At 38.6% G+C, this 18,571-nt stretch overlaps 1 protein-coding gene across 1 annotated transcript in view; it reads left to right on the top strand.

Moving 5' to 3' along the window:
* Positions 1-9,540: 9,540 nt before the first annotated feature.
* The window catches only part of runx2b (RUNX family transcription factor 2b), a gene marked incomplete at its 3' end in the record, with an annotated part of 44,139 nt that continues 35,108 nt past the window's right edge, over positions 9,541-18,571 (top strand). Inside the window, 2 exon segments of the mRNA XM_084314226.1 lie at positions 9,541-9,665; positions 9,896-10,019. Of these exon segments, the coding sequence (XP_084170352.1) occupies positions 9,962-10,019 (58 nt within the window). The 5' untranslated portion in view covers positions 9,541-9,665; positions 9,896-9,961.

Raw genomic sequence — 18,571 nt, forward strand, 5'->3', positions numbered from 1 at the left:
ATCTATAGAACCCATCTATATAACCATCTCTATAACCATCTATAGAACCATCTATATAACCCATCTATAGAACCATCTATAGAACCATCTATATAACCATCTATATAACCATCTCTATAACCATCTATATAACCATCTATATAACCATCTCTATAACCATCTATAGAACCCATCTATATAACCATCTCTATAACCATCTATAGAACCATCTATATAACCCATCTATAGAACCATCTATATAACCATCTATATAACCATCTATAGAACCATCTATAGAACCATCTATATAACCATCTATAGAACCATCTATAGAACCATCTATATAACCATCTATATAACCATCTATATAACCATCTCTATAACCATCTATATAACCATCTATATAACCATCTATAGAACCATCTATATAACCATCTATAGAACCATCTATATAACCATCTCTATAACCATCTATATAACCATCTATAGAACCATCTATATAACCATCTATAGAACCATCTATACAACCATCTATAGAACCATCTATAGAACCATCTATATAACCATCTATATAACCATCTATATAACCATCTATAGAACCATCTATATAACCATCTCTATAACCATCTATAGAACCATCTCTATAACCATCTATAGAACCATCTATATAACCATCTATAGAACCATCTATATAACCATCTATATAACCATCTATATAACCATCTATATAACCATCTATAGAACCATCTATATAACCATCTCTATAACCATCTATAGAACCATCTATATAACCATCTATATAACCATCTATAGAACCATCTATATAACCATCTATAGAACCATCTATATAACCATCTCTATAACCATCTATAGAACCATCTCTATAACCATCTATAGAACCATCTATAGAACCATCTATATAACCATCTATATAACCATCTATATAACCATCTATAGAACCATCTATATAACCATCTATATAACAATCTATATAACCATCTATATAACCATCTCTATAACCATCTATATAACCATCTATATAACCATCTATATAACAATCTATATAACCATCTATATAACCATCTCTATAACCATCTATATAACCATCTATATAACCATCTCTATAACCATCTATAGAACCATCTATATAACAATCTATATAACCATCTATATAACCATCTATATAACCATCTATATAACCATCTATAGAACCATCTATATAACCATCTATATAACCATCTATATAACCATCTATAGAACCATCTATATAACCATCTATAGAACCATCTATATAACCATCTATATAACCATCTATAGAACCATCTATATAACCATCTATAGAACCATCTATATAACCATCTATATAACCATCTATATAACCATCTATATAACCATCTATAGAACCATCTCTATAACCATCTATAGAACCCATCTATAGAACCATCTATATAACCATCTATATAACCATCTATATAACCATCTATAGAACCATCTATATAACCATCTATAGAACCCATCTATAGAACCATCTATAGAACCATCTATATAACCATCTATAGAACCATCTATAGAACCATCTATATAACCATCTATAGAACCATCTATATAACCATCTATATAACCATCTATATAACCATCTATATAACCATCTATAGAACCATCTATAGAACCATCTATATAACCATCTATATAACCATCTATATAACCATCTATAGAACCATCTATATAACCATATATAGAACCCATCTATAGAACCATCTATAGAACCATCTATATAACCATCTATAGAACCATCTATATAACCATCTATAGAACCATCTCTATAACCATCTATAGAACCCATCTATAGAACCATCTATATAACCATCTATATAACCATCTATATAACCATCTATAGAACCATCTATATAACCATCTATAGAACCCATCTATATAACCATCTATATAACCATCTATATAACCATCTATAGAACCATCTATAGAACCATCTATATAACCATCTATATAACCATCTATATAACCATCTATATAACCATCTATATAACCATCTATAGAACCATCTCTATAACCATCTATAGAACCCATCTATAGAACCATCTATATAACCATCTATATAACCATCTATATAACCATCTATAGAACCATCTATAGAACCATCTATAGAACCATCTCTATAACCATCTATAGAACCCATCTATAGAACCATCTATATAACCATCTATATAACCATCTATAGAACCATCTATAGAACCATCTATATAACCATCTATAGAACCATCTATAGAACCATCTCTATAACCATCTATAGAACCCATCTATAGAACCATCTATATAACCATCTATATAACCATCTATATAACCATCTATAGAACCATCTATATAACCATCTATAGAACCATCTCTATAACCATCTATAGAACCATCTATAGAACCCATCTATATAACCATCTATAGAACCATCTATATAACCATCTATATAACCCATCTATAGAACCATCTATAGAACCCATCTATATAACCATCTATAGAACCATCTATAGAACCATCTATATAACCATCTATATAACCATCTATAGAACCATCTATATAACCATCTATAGAACCATCTATAGAACCATCTATATAACCATCTATATAACCATCTATATAACCATCTATATAACCATCTATATAACCATCTATAGAACCCATCTATATAACCATCTATAGAACCATCTATATAACCATCTATATAACCATATATATAACCATCTATAGAACCATCTATAGAACCATCTATATAACCATATATAGAACCATCTATAGAACCATCTATATAACCATCTATATAACCATCTATAGAACCATCTATAGAACCATCTATATAACCATCTATAGAACCATCTCTATAACCATCTATATAACCATCTCTATAACCATCTATAGAACCATCTATAGAACCCATCTATATAACCATCTATAGAACCATCTATAGAACCATCTATATAACCATCTATAGAACCATCTCTATAACCATCTATAGAACCATCTATAGAATCCATCTATATAACCATCTATAGAACCATCTATAGAACCATCTATATAACCCATCTATAGAACCATCTATAGAACCCATCTATATAACCATCTATAGAACCATCTATAGAACCATATATATAACCATCTATAGAACCATCTATATAACCATCTATAGAACCATCTATATAACCATCTATAGAACCATCTATAGAACCATCTATAGAACCATCTATAGAACCCATCGATATAACCATCTATAGAACCCATCTATACAACCATCTATAGAACCATCTATATAACCATCTATAGAACCCATCTATAGAACCATCTACATAACCATCTAGAGAACCCATCTCTATAACCATCTATAGAACCATCTATATAACCATCTATAGAACCATATATAGAACCATCTATAGAACCATCTATAGAACCATATATATAACCATCTATATAACCGTCTATAGAACCATCTATATAACCATCTATAGAACCATCTATAGAACCATCTATAGAACCATCTATATAACCATCTATAGAACCATCTATACAACCATCTATAGAACCATCTATAGAACCATCTATATAACCATCTATAGAACCATCTATAGAACCATCTATAGAACCCATCTATAGAACCATCTATAGAACCATCTATAGAACCATCTATAGAACCATCTATATAACCATCTATAGAACCATATATAGAACCATCTATATAACCATCTATAGGACCCATCTATATAACCATCTATAGAACCATCTATATAACCCATCTATAGAACCATCTATAGAACCCATCTATATAACCATCTATAGAAACATCTATAGAACCCATCTATATAACCATCTATAGAACCATCTATAGAACCATCTATATAACCATCTATATAACCATCTATACAACCATCTATATAACCATCTATAGAACCATCTATATAACCCATCTATAGAACCATCTATAGAACCCATCTATATAACCATCTATAGAAACATCTATAGAACCCATCTATATAACCATCTATAAAAACCATCTATATAACCATCTATAGAACCATCTATATAACCATCTATATAACCATCTATAGAACCCATCTATATAACCATCTATATAACCATCTCTATAACCATCTATAGAACCATCTATATAACCATCTATAGAACCATCTATAGAACCATCTATATAACCATCTATATAACCATCTATAGAACCATCTATATAACCATCTATAGAACCATCTATATAACCATCTATAGAACCATCTATAGAACCATCTATAGAACCATCTATAGAACCATCTATAGAACCCATCGATATAACCATCTATAGAACCCATCTATACAACCATCTATAGAACCATCTATATAACCATCTATAGAACCCATCTATAGAACCATCTACATAACCATCTAGAGAACCCATCTCTATAACCATCTATAGAACCATCTATAGAACCATCTATAGAACCATCTATAGAACCATCTATAGAACCATCTATAGAACCATATATATAACCATCTATATAACCGTCTATAGAACCATCTATATAACCATCTATAGAACCATCTATAGAACCATCTATAGAACCATCTATATAACCATCTATAGAACCATCTATACAACCATCTATAGAACCATCTATAGAACCATCTATATAACCATCTATAGAACCATCTATAGAACCATCTATAGAACCATCTATAGAACCATCTATAGAACCATCTATAGAACCATCTATATAACCATCTATAGAACCATATATAGAACCATCTATATAACCATCTATAGGACCCATCTATATAACCATCTATAGAACCATCTATATAACCCATCTATAGAACCATCTATAGAACCCATCTATATAACCATCTATAGAAACATCTATAGAACCCATCTATATAACCATCTATAGAACCATCTATAGAACCATCTATATAACCATCTATATAACCATCTATACAACCATCTATATAACCATCTATATAACCATCTATATAACCATCTATACAACCATCTATATAACCATCTATATAACCATCTATAAAAACCATCTATATAACCATCTATAGAACCATCTATATAACCATCTATATAACCATCTATAGAACCCATCTATATAACCATCTATATAACCATCTCTATAACCATCTATAGAACCATCTATATAACCATCTATAGAACCATCTATAGAACCATCTATATAACCATCTATATAACCATCTATATAACCATCTATAGAACCATCTATATAACCGTCTATAGAACCATCTATAGAACCTGTTCTTTAATTGTGGGTTCACTGCGCTCATTTATTTCTTCTTCAACCAGTCGTATAGTTAGGGTTAAGGGTCGAGTCAGGCCAGTAGTTATTTTAGCTTCAATTTAGGCAAGAATAATTGTGGTGAAGATTATGGCGAGGTGAAGGGCTGTGTCTTGGTTTAGCCCGAGGAACACTGAGTTAGGGTTAAACAAGGTTAAGGTCAGGGTAAATATTTGGATCACAGTTAAACAAACAAAAGCAGCTGACGTATAGCTCAACCTTCAGATCTGGAAGGCATTGTGTCTAACAACCTCAAACTGTATTGTATCAGATGCTGATACAGTTTCTACCTTTTTATAGGAATTTATATGATGATTTTACAAGGGGCCCAGGCTACATAACACTACTGTAGTTCTGCTTCACCATCAAAAGTCTTAATTTGCATCCCATAATTCAGAAACAATCACAATGTTGTATTTATAGTCCCACTGTCTTTAAGTTTCTGTGGCTTGCTGTAACTAGTCTGTAATCTAACAACAAAAACACTGGTGTCTAATATTAGTTGCACGTCCCAGTAATTAATCTACTACGCATCACTTTATAACAGGCCTAAATATGCCAGTGCAATAGTCTCCAATTTTATTACACCGTAGTATCAAAGTAATAGGCGATCCCAACTAAATGCTGAGTTTGTGCGCGCAATTGCAATAGCCTACTGACCCTGGAACGCGTGCAAAATTATTGTTACTTGAGTGGAATATTTTATATGGAGTTTTGAGTATATTTAGTTTCAGTATAAACTGTACGGGTGACACAGTGTGTTAAATCTGGGTTCTACATAGGCACTGTATGTTATTCAGTTTAGAATGTGCCAATAGCAGCACTTCCCTAAGGATTCTGTAACATGCCCTGTGAGTCGAAAAGCCATGGTCTTGTTTTAGATAGCAAATATTTACTAAGTGCTCGCAGCTAGGCCAAGGAAAATGTTTCATTGCACAAAAATAAGGTGGGTGGCAAATACATGCACAATTGTCGTTGTGCCTCAGAATTTCGGGATTGTTTTTTATATTTTATGTTTTTTTTCTTCTGTATTTCTCTAAAAGTATAGCTAGACTAATCCAGTGAAAGGATGGAGATTTACTCCGGACGTGAATACTCAGCGTCCTGTAACGGAGTTAAAGAAAAGATGTTTATTTTCAAATTAAAGAGTTTGGATAGATAACATCAAAATGAGATGGAATCATTTATTTGGTTTGTGGTGTGGTGTTAAATTACAGACAAATGTTATTGTTGTTGAGTTTTTTTTTTTTTTTTTTTTTTTTTTCATATTCCCTGGGCACACAAGCGATTGAACTTGATATTCAATTATATTTGCAATCATTATTTTCAATATTTTGGTTTAATCTGGCACTGTATTTATATTGTGTAAATACACAGTAGTACAACACTGCAAATGCCTTTATATAGATGTAATATATCGACCATCTATCTTTTCACATCACTTAAAGGGGCAATTCACCAAAAACAATGGTGATTTATTTTGCACATAATCTCACGCATATCCAAAAACACATCCAAAAACACATTGATTTAGTTTGACAGTTATTGAGAGTTAAATTAATTTAAATAGGGCCACGAGTGATGTCATCAGGGACATTGAATCCTTGTGTTGTGTTGTTTACAGCTCAATTAAATGATAAGGTATAGCAGTCCCAATGAGACAATGTATTGCTATTTTTTATCTACATAATTTCATGCTGCTGTAATATTTTGTAACACAAAATGACATCACTGGTGGCCATATTCAAACTATTTTTCTCTCAAACTAAATGAATGTGTGCAAAACCATGGAGCTTTCAGATGTGTGTGAGATTTTATGCAAAATAAATCAACATTGGTTTTTGGTGAAGTGCCCCTTTAAAAATACTGTATGTTTAAATGTCATTCTTTATTAGACAATTAATCAAATAAGTTGTCCCTTAATATGCTCACTCAGAAATTGTAATAACACTGAAAAGTAATTGTGGCAATTATTGTTGTTTTAGAATAGAATAGAATAGAAATACGTTATTCATCCCGAGGGAAATTTGGCACTACAAATCACTCACAGTAAACAGTAAACATTTGGGTAGACAAAAACAAAAGTCACGAATAGCAATAAAAATAAGACTAAGAATAAAATAGATATACATTTCTTATGTGACATTCTAATATAAAATATACAGTAAATATATACAGAAATATACAGTAAGTGTAAAATTGTAAAAGTAAAAGTCCAGGAAGATAGCACTGTCCTATTACAACAATATAATGTAAAAGAAAAAGTCTGAACCATGACAGACCTGTGGAAGACAAAACGAAATCACAATGTTATTCCTGCAGTAACACCTGATTTATAACATGGTACAAATGAGTAATTTACAGACACAGAACAGCAATTTAATTCATATTGATTGAATTACTTAATTATTGATTGAGCCAATAACTACTACCTTCATCCCTGTGTGAAGGGCGACAACACATTATTCAAGCTCTTTGCGAGCGCTTACCCGCGGCTAACGACGAGTGTGCCATCCCAACACGTAGAGGTGTGACGCCCCTCCACATTCCTCACGTTCCACTCCCCCTGCGCTAAATACCCCGTCTGCATATTTGATCTGTTACAACAAACACCTGTGATCACTGATCAAGGGGAAGCAATGAGACGCCGCCAGGGGGGATAAATTGCATGTGTGTAGTGTATGTGTGTAGTGTGTGTGTGTGTGTGTGTGTGTGTGTGTGTGTGTGTGTGTGTGTGTGTGTGTGTGTGTGTGTGTGTGTGTGTGTGTGTGTGTGTGTGTGTGTGTGTGTGTGTGTGTGTGTGTGTGTGTGTGTGTGTGTGTGTGTGTGTGTGTGTGTGTGTGTGTGTGTGATGGGATGATTCATCGTGAGTGATTGTCATGTGATGCCAGTGCAGAGTAGAGATGCCGGCTGGCAGAGTGAGTGTGTATGTGAGGAGTGGCAGGTGCTCATGATTTATGGCCTCTTACAGGAATCGCCCTGTTTGTCGCTTCTATGAGAGCCAATCGGAGCGCAGTGCAGCCAACTCATCGGCTGAAGAGGACAGAGGAGCATGAGCGGGCACATGCAGACACGCACGCACACACACAAAGAAACCATAGTACTTATACACAATGACATGACTACACGAAAACATCAAAGTCATTGGTGAGTGTGTGTGATAGAAGGTAGAGGCTTGAAGAGACAGAAACCATCCACACAGCGAAAGTCATGAGTCCCAGACTCTAAACTACCTCTGGAGACTCACTCCTCTGTAAATAAGCAGACGTCGAGTTTCACACCACCTCCTCTCTCTCTCTCTCTCTCTCTCTCTCTCTCTCTCTCTCTCTCTCTCTCTCTCTCTCTCTCTCTCTCTCTCTCTCTCTCTCTCTCTCTCACGCACACACACACACACAGCCCAGTGTTCAGTTTCTCTCTCGCTCTCTTGTCTCTCACTCCGCACACTGTCTCTCTCTTACCCGCACACACATAAGCACACGCTCGCACACATACACACTCACGCAGACACACTTCTCACCCAGACACACACACACACACACACACACACACACACACACACACACACACACACACACACACACACACACATAAGCACAAACTCTCTCACACACCCAAAGCCAGCCAGCCATTCGCTCCTCTCTCACACCCTCACATCGTACCCAGCTCAGCGCTCCCCGCTCAGAGGCAGACAGGAGCAGCGCCAGTCAGTTTAAGGAAGAGAGAACGAGAGGGAGAACGGTGAGAGAGAGAGAGAGAGAGAGAGAGAGAGAGAGAGAGGGAGAGAGAGAGCAAGGGAGGGGGATGAAAGAGTGAAGGGAGGCAGAGCAAAGTGAGAGAGCTGAGGAGGAGGCTGGGGCCGTGGAGCACGCTGCCCGCTCTGAAGGCTCACCGACTCATGGGAGCTGCTGAGACCCACCATCCCCCCCAGAGAGCCAGGAAGAGCTGCCGAACCGCCGTGCAGAGGGAAGGAGGGAGCCGGAGAGAGAAGTGGAGTAGAGAGACAGAGGTGGTGGTGGGGGGGGTGTGTGTGTGGGAGGGGAGGGGAGGAGAACGAGGAGAGGAGAGGGAAGAAAGCCACAACGGTAGGCTGTCCCACTCGACTACGAGCCCTGCGATGATGTCAGAAGCATGTGACCCAGGCTCTCCAGTGACAGCACATGGAGGGCAGGAAAGAGACGAGTTTTAAAGCTGGTGCCTTTTGGGTTGTGTGAGGGCTCAGCTCGCCTCCCAAACAACCACAGAACCACAGGCGTGCGGCTCGGGGGCTGGTGTTTTTGAGGGTCGACCCGGAGCGTAAATGGTTAATCGTCGCGGGCCGGCACCAGTCACAAGGACCGCGCTAAGCGAGTAAGTACGCTCCAACCACACTCGCCAAGCAAACCAAGTCCGACACCATCTGATACGTCCGCAAAAGGGCGATATTTGCCTCTTCTCTTTTTTTTTCCTATAAAAGCCCAAACCTGGTTGTTACTTGTGGTCATCAAAATAGTTGATACCAAAAAGCAATTTCTTGTGGATGGCTTTTCCTTTTCTTTTTTTTTGCCGCCTTCATGACATGGTGCGTGCTCTTGGTTTAGGACGTGTCAAGGGTCACGGAAACCACAGAGCGACGAACGTGGGTCTTGCTGCGACCAGAGGCGGCTATGGCATCTAACAGCCTTTTCAGCACGGTGACGCCATGTCAACAAAACTTCTTCTGGGGTGAGTACTGCCATCATGACTTGGGTCCTGCCTGACTGATTGCTCGTCCTGTGGGTGTTGTGTCTGGAGAGTTTGCATTAGGGTTAGGGGGTTTGCTTGGTGTCAGGGTTAGGGCTTCAGATCGGCATTCAGGGTTTTGGGCCAAGGCTGTGAGGGTTTGGGTCAAGGTTGAGGATTTTTGGACCAGCATCGGGGCTTGTGGGGTTCTGGTCTGATTGACTGGACGGGATCGGCTGAGGTCATTAAAGACCCTACTATCAAGAATGGTTTTGTGGTGCAAGAGAAACCCTCCCGTCATCAAGGGCTACGTGGAGCATGAATATAAAATAGAAAGAAAAAAAACTCAGCATTTACAGTTGGCAGTATTTACCCTATGAATTGTTTATAAATATTTCTGAAAGGGGGAGATGACATGTTTGCGCAACCTAACCCTACATTTACAAAGCAATGCCATCGCAGAACCAAAACAAAAGCATGGGTGATATTTCTGACAAATGTAAACAGTCACCGTACAAGAGAGTTTACAGTTCAGCATTGAAACAAGATGTGGGATTAAAGGGTTGTTTGGCCCACAGAGCTTGTGTTGAATGCCTGTGTTTGGATCTAAGTGAATTGTATTGTATAGCACAGGAGTATTGACCAGTCAGCCCTGATACAATAGTTGACTCACTTACTGAACTTGTTCCTTACAGGCCGCTCTCCTTAATGACTGTAGATCTCAAAATTCTTAATAACCCTATAAACTGTGTTCACTTCACAGATACAGTGTGAATGGCAGATCCATATTCAATGGCAAGAAATCAAGCCACATGGAGTGCAACAATGAATTTATAATTGGATTACTGGAATTCACCTGGGTTTATTACATTTAAGTATATTCTCCCCAGCTGTTTTTATATTTTTATATCTATACATGAATTACAAAGAACAAGATTGGATCTCTTTGCATAAGAATTTTAACATACATATAATGCAGAAGTGTATACTAATTGATAATAGGTTGAATGATAACAGAGATGTTTATTAATGATTTTAATGGCACAGGCCATTAAATAAAGTGATTAAAGTGTTTATTAATAAAACATTCTCACAATACCTACATGCATTTTACTGCTATATGAGAATATACTTCACTCAAGACTTCTACACTTCAGTATCAATTCATACTTTTGACATTTATTTCACATCCAAGTCCCATGATCTTTCTGCCTCTCAATATGAATCCTGTAAAGAATAAGAGCATAATTGATTCAAGACCTTGTTAACAATAGCAATGAATATCAAGGGATATATGTACAGTACAAGGCCCCAGTGCTAACTTTATGATAGTCAATTACCTGTGGAAGCCAAAGGAGCATGCTGTAATTTGCGGCCACATTTTTTGGATCTTGTCAATTATATTGTGACAATGTCTTTACACAATCCCATTGGATCATTTATACAGCAAATCACAGGCAAAATAAATGATATTTTTACCAGATACGATAAAAAAATATGTAAACAGAAATTAATATTTTTTGTTCCCGTCGTCGCTACATGGAGAGAGGCTACCAGTAAATAGATTCTCCTCTCATAACCCTCCGCTCCACCATCCAAATCAAATGTTTAAAAGATGTTTTTTAAGAAGTCGGAGGGAACGCAGTTCTTCTCGTGGTCAGACACAGCTGTGCTCGGTCTCTCTCTCTCTCTCTCTCTCTCTCTCTCTCTCTCTCTCTCTCTCTCTCTCTCTCTCTCTCTCTCTCTCTCTCTCTCTCTCTCTCTCTCTCTCTCTCTCTCTCTCTCTCTCTCTCTCTCTCTCTCTCTCTCTCTCTCTTCCGGCTCCACAGAAGCACGGTGGGTTAATACTCTGTGAAAGCCATGGGAGCGGGAGCTACTTCTACCAATCACCACCACCTATTACCATGTTAACCCCCTGACCTCTTGGTGTGTCTCTGGGGTCGGGACCAACGAGGTGAACGAGGAGAGGAGCCGCGCCGCAGGAAATTGAAAGCATGCCGTACTACAAGCAGAAAGAGAGAGCGAGAGCGAGAGAGAGAGAGAGAGAGAGAGAGAGAGAGAAGAGAGAGAGAGAGAGAGAGAGAGAGAGAGAGAGAGAGAGAGAGAGAGAGAGAGAGAGAGAGAGAGGCATGATGTGTTCAGATGTTCAGCACTATAGTTGACTCCCTCTGTGAAAGGAGCTGATCACCGATCAATCCATGTAATCTGTAGTTGATTTATTACCGTTTGTTCAGAGGAGTGTCCGGCGAAGCTGCATGAAAGCAGCTTCACCTATGTCCTTTTGAACAGCCCCATGGGAATTTTTTATCTTACTGTTTTTATTGTCTCTTATTTGTATATGTGCCTGTAGAATATGAGCACCTCATTGGCCAACGTCTCGACTCTTTTCACTTCTGGTTAGACAAGGGGATAACTGGGGTTGAACCAATGTTTTATAGGGCTGAATTAAATGAACGTTTATTGCGTTAAAGTTTGGAAGCTGGCAGGTTTTGAGAGTTTATATATATATGCACATATATCTCTTTTTAAGGGTGGATATAGATAGATTTTTGTTTTGCTCTGCTGAGACTGATATTTGTTCACAAAGGCTGTCCTCTGGAACCTTGTATGATTGTAACTATGGTCAGTTGTGAGTAGAAAACACAGTTGTGTCGGTTACAAACCAGTATCACTACGAGCCCCTAGATTCTGTGTTCCATGGAGACTTCTAATTTAGGACTGCCTGCACATTCCCAGCGATAAACCCGGCGCAGTCTGTAGTGAGAAAGCAAATATTCCTATTGAGAGAGGGGGCTCATTAAAATTTGTCTTGGCATTTAGATCAAGCAATTTTGATTTAATTGCCTCAAATACATTTTTTATAACTTCTACTGGCAGATGGGGTGGGTGGAATAATGTTCAACATGTGTGGCACCCACTCAACCACCCTGCGTCTTTGGGGAGCACTTTAGTGCCTCTTTTCTCTATTACAAACTTAATTACATATAGACAATTAAGCCTTTGGACCAATTATCTTTTAGTAAAGTTGTGCATGCAAGAAGTAAAAAAATAAATTTCAATTCTTACACAGACTATTCCCAAATCAACATGATCAAAAGAAGGCAGGACGATGTGGGTAAAAAAAAGAAAAAAAGAAAATCGGAGGACTTGGGGCGGAAAACTTTCCCCAAAGAAAATCTCCAATAATTTGCAAGGGAAACCCTATATGTATTTGCGAAAGGCAGCTTCTGTTGCATAAGCGCCTGCCTTTAGATCTAACCACAGGCGCTGCGTCTCGGAGACGCAAGGAGACGTCTCAAAAGACATCCAGACATCCTCCCTCCTCCTCCCCCACCGAGGGAGACGTGAAGCCCACTCATCAATAGGTAATTTGAAAAAAGCCAGGGGGAAAATCTCAGCGCAGCTTCAGTGGCAGCTACTGTGCGAGGGAGGACTCTTCCCTCAGCTCCAGCCTCAAAGGAACTCTATTTAGCGCTGCTTAATTGTACCTCTGAGGCAAACATGTTATTTAATCCCAGCAGGGTCATATTGATGGAGTAAAAAGGGGCATGTGTGTTTTGGGGAGCTGCATGGTGGCGAAGGCACCAGCTATTAGGACTTATTAGTGCTGTAGAGGTTTATATTAGTCTACTTAAGTCCTGGGGGTAATCAGCAAGGTATATAGGCTGTTAATGTGATCAATTGTTTAAGCAAAGGTAGATTAAATGGCCTCTGTTTTTTGGTCGTCCATGGTAGCAGTGAATGGCATGGTTGACTATGGGCCCAAATGTTGTCTTAATAAGGCAGTTATTAAGGTCTAAGCGTGCGTGCCATGGGAACATTTACAACCTATTTGATTGAAATGGTCGGAAGTGTGTCACGCTGTCAAAGCTGTGGAAGTTGTGGATTATATGTTTGATAAAGTGTCTTGATGTTCACAATAAGGCACTGAAATTACATTTGGTCATATACTTTGTTTTATTTTAGTATTGCATCTGAAAGTGCCAAAAAGCAATTAAGCTGTTAATAAAAAAAAAGAAAAGAAAAGAAAAATGTTGATAGGCAATTAACATGAAACAGCATCATTTTTACAAGTCCTCCCAAAATATTAATTGATTTAGTTGTCAAACAAGTTGCCTCGGAGCATAAATAACAACAGACGTGCCGTCTTCCCCGACGCACAGCAGGGAAGCAGAGGCACTTTCCCCCCATCAGCTTTGTTGTCTCCTCCAGATCAATCAACCACTGACTGCCAACAATTGATTCATATTCTATCTCAGTCATCTTCGCTTGCCAAACTAAGCATCGCAGGGTTATTGAAACTCGGGGAAGGAGGAGGAGAGAAAAGAAAAAGCCTCGACGAGTGGAATGAGATTGCATACACACAGTCCTGTAACGTGGAGCCTGCGACAACAAATGGAGGTTGCAGTGTAAACACTCCTTGGGCTCCGGTGTGTATTATCCCGTGTTTTGACCTTCCTCGACGGTAGCCATTTCTTCATTCCGCATGCTCCAGGGGCCAATTATTATGATAAGGATATCTGGCGATTGACTCCACTTACTGTAAGTCTATTTGGGTTCAAAGGGCTGGGAAAATGGGCAGGCTTTCACCAACGAACGCTACTCAGATAGTGGAGCGTAACTTTAGTTTCCCTGTCCTATGAGTGTTGTACAGTGTACAATATTTTTTCTTGTCAAGTTATTCTCAGACCAAAACTGCGAGTTCATATACATCAGTGTGTGTTTGTTCACCTTAAACAGTGCTTTGAACCAACAACAAAAAAAGAAAACCCTTTGATAGTCAGCCCATAAACGGGCCTCCAAATCACTTAGGCGGATCTACAGCCTGCCACTTGCACTGCAGGCTTGATTCTTATATATTTTTTTGGAATATACCATAATTACTAAGTAGCTTAATGCCGTTGCATTAGCCTGTGAAGCTTTTAATACTGTGCTGCTGCTATTTTCACACTTTACAAGATCCTGCGGCCCTTCATCCATTTGCATTGCATCATGCTGAGCGAATTACAGTTATCCAATATAAGTCCATTGAGAGGACGTAACTAACACTTTGGAAACGGGCCTACCTTGGAAACAATTCACTCCAGTGAAATAAAACACCAGTATTACAGTATATCCCGGAGACTGCACACTCATACTTCAGTCACTCGGCGAGCTTGTATTTCTTCCCTCCTCAACCTCTCATTTTCAGATAATTCCTTTTCTTTTTCTTTTTTTTCACTTGGCATCAGCTCATCTTAGTTAGAGCGGAGTTACCGGAGACGGAGGATGAGCATGTCGAGACCGGATATAGCCGGTTACGGTGGCACCATGGGAAATTGGAGCAGGGTCTCACACCACTCGGCTCGTAGGCATGTTCCGTGTTTCCATGAGAGGGGGAAATATGGAGTGTGGAGCCTAGTCGTGGATGTTTGGGTTCTGCCCATAACGACGTGAGTGAGAGCGTGGCCGCGGCACCTACACAAGGCCCTACCTGTTCTGCCCCCACTCTGGAGAGAGGGCAGCGTTTTCCCCCTGTTGGTTTAACCTTATAGGAATGTGGGATCCCCTCTGACTCCATTTCTCCCAAAAATATATGTACTTACTCAAACACAATATTGGGTCACACAGAGAGCGGTACCGCCTCAAAATGTTAAAGCCCAATTCCAGAGATTCTAAATTTTTTCAATTATATGCATGTAGTAAAAAAAAAAGTAAAAAAAAAGGCATGGATTTCTAATAATCAATTTAAGATTGCAACGTTCAGTTCCCACCGTAACTTTTTTTTATTTTATTTTTTTATCCTCTTTTTCTCCGCCTGATTTTTCAATTTCTCTCCCCATCCCAATTTTTGTCGTTATGCCAATTCCCCCCCTCCCCTACCTGGTTGTTGTGCGCATGTTACTCCTACTGCATGTAGTAAAAAAAAAATTTAAAAAGGCATGGATTTCTAATAATCACTTTAAGATTGCAACGTTCAGTTCCCACCGTAACTTCTTTTTATTTAATTTTTGTATCCTCTTTTTCTCCGCCTGATTTTTCTATTTTTCTCCTCATCCCAATTTCTTTCGTTATGCCAATTCCCCCCCTCCCCTACCTGGTTGTTGTGCGCATGTTCCTCCTACTGGTCGGTACAAGTTTCAAGTTCAAGTTTCTTTAATAGTTGTCATACAGAAGTACAGAATACTTTTATACAAAATGCTTCTTACTGTTACGCTCCAGAGACTGTGCAAGACAAGATAAGTATGAAATAGAATAACATAGTATAGCATGTAAATTAGAAGTAAAAAAAATTAGGTCACAGTGTTCAGTATAGGCATATGTACAATGTTCGATGCAGAATAGACGTAACTGAGTTACCATATAATATACAATACTATGCGGTGTACTAATATACAATACTATATAATGCAAGGCAGAAATGGGATGAGGTGCAATTTAGGTACAATTTACAGTAGGTGTACGAGTAGGTGTACGACTTCAGGGAACCCTGAAGCGTCCTCCGACACATGTGGAGACAGCCAGTGGCTCTCTTTTCACCTGGCAGCGAGGACTCTCATTGGTGAAGCGTAACGCGTGGGAGGTCACGCTGCCTTCACCATTTCCTGCCTTTCGCAGGCGCCCAGACCTGACCTGTAGGCGTCACTGTCCACAACGCCAGATTACCACCCACGACTTCCCTCCCGCTAACTCAGCCAAACGAGTTAGTATGACGATCGGCCCAAGCCGCAGGGCAATGCTGACTCCGGGAGTCGAGACCGCAGCCTCTTGCATTGGTGACGAGCGCAATCTCCGCTACGCCATCCGACCACCCCCCCCATAACTTCAAAGAAAAATTGGGTATTTTAATAATTTTTTGCTCCAATGTGCAAACAGTACTCGAAATGTGGAAACAGAATGATTGGAAAGCGGGGGTCTTGGGATGAGACAGGGATGAGAGAGAGGAGCGTAGAGGAGCTACAGCGTCCAAGAGAGAGTGACACAGCGCCGGCTATGATCAATAGCTTGGCAGCAGATCATTGGAACCATTAGATAGGATAAGTACACCCTGTCAGGAGGCATCCTCTGAGGTGGATCTCACAGATCATAACCATTCATCACCCGCACAACAAGTTGGAAGAGAGAGAGAGAGAGAGAGAGAGAGATCCTCTTAAGACTCTGCTAGATCTTAGTGGAGTCTAGCACATTTTAAACCGGTGTCATACAATAGTCCCAGCAGCTAAGACCAGTGCTTGGTAAAGGTGTATTCCAGGTAGATGTATGTATAGTATGTATGTATGTATAGGTGTACAGTATGTGTGTATAGGTGTACAGTATGTGTGTATAGGTGTACAGTATGTGTGTATAGGTGTACAGTATGTGTGTGTATATGTGTACAGTATGTATAGGTGTACAGTATGTATGTATGTATAGGTGTACAGTATGTATGTATGTATGTATGTATGTATGTATAGGTGTGTATATAGGTGTACAGTATGTATGTATGTATGTATGTATGTATGTATAGGTGTACAGTATGTATGTATAGGTGTACAGTATGTATAGGTGTACAGTATGTATGTATAGGTGTACAGTATGTATGTATAGGTGTACAGTATGTATGTATGTATGTATGTATGTATGCATGTATGTATGTATGTATGTATGTATAGGTGTACAGTATGTATGTATAGGTGTACAGTATGTATGTATAGGTGAACAGTATGTATGTATAGGTGTACAGTATGTGTGTACAGTATGTGTGTATAGGTGTACAGTATGTGTATAGGTGTACAGTATGTGTGTGTATATGTGTACAGTATGTATGTATAGGTGTACAGTATGTATGTATAGGTGTACAGTATGTATGTATGTATGTATGTATGTATGTATGCATGTATGTATGTATGTATGTATGTATGTATAGGTGTACAGTATGTATGTATAGGTGTACAGTATGTATGTATAGGTGTACAGTATGTATATGTGTACAGTATGTATGTATAGGTGTACAGTATGTATATGTGTACAGTATGTATGTATAGGTGTACAGTATGTATAGGTGTACAGTATGTATATGTGTACAGTATGTATGTATAGGTGTACAGTATGTATAGGTGTACAGTATGTATGTATAGATGTACAGTATGTATGTATAGGTGTACAGTATGTATGTATAGGTGTACAGTATGTATGTATAGGTGTACAGTATGTATAGGTGTACAGTATGTATGTATAGGTGTACAGTATGTATAGGTGTACAGTATGTATGTATAGGTGTACAGTATGTATAGGTGTACAGTATGTATGTATAGGTGTACAGTATGTATGTATAGGTGTACAGTATGTATAGGTGTACAGTATGTATAGGTGTACAGTATGTATAGGTGTACAGTATGTATGTATAGGTGTACAGTATGTATAGGTGTACAGTATGGCGTGGTGTATCTTTGATGTGTGCAGGGCGTGGGGCGCTGGGGGCTCTAGGTGTCGGTGACAGGAGAAGCTGTCTGCTTGATTAATGCTCTCACTCACACTCTGGCACCTGGAACTAATCCCTTAGCCTAACACCCCACTCACTGGCCCTGCCCAACGTA

Source organism: Notolepis coatsorum, assembly GCF_963971535.1.
Source record: "Notolepis coatsorum genome assembly, chromosome: 5".
NCBI lineage: Eukaryota > Metazoa > Chordata > Actinopteri > Aulopiformes > Paralepididae > Notolepis > Notolepis coatsorum.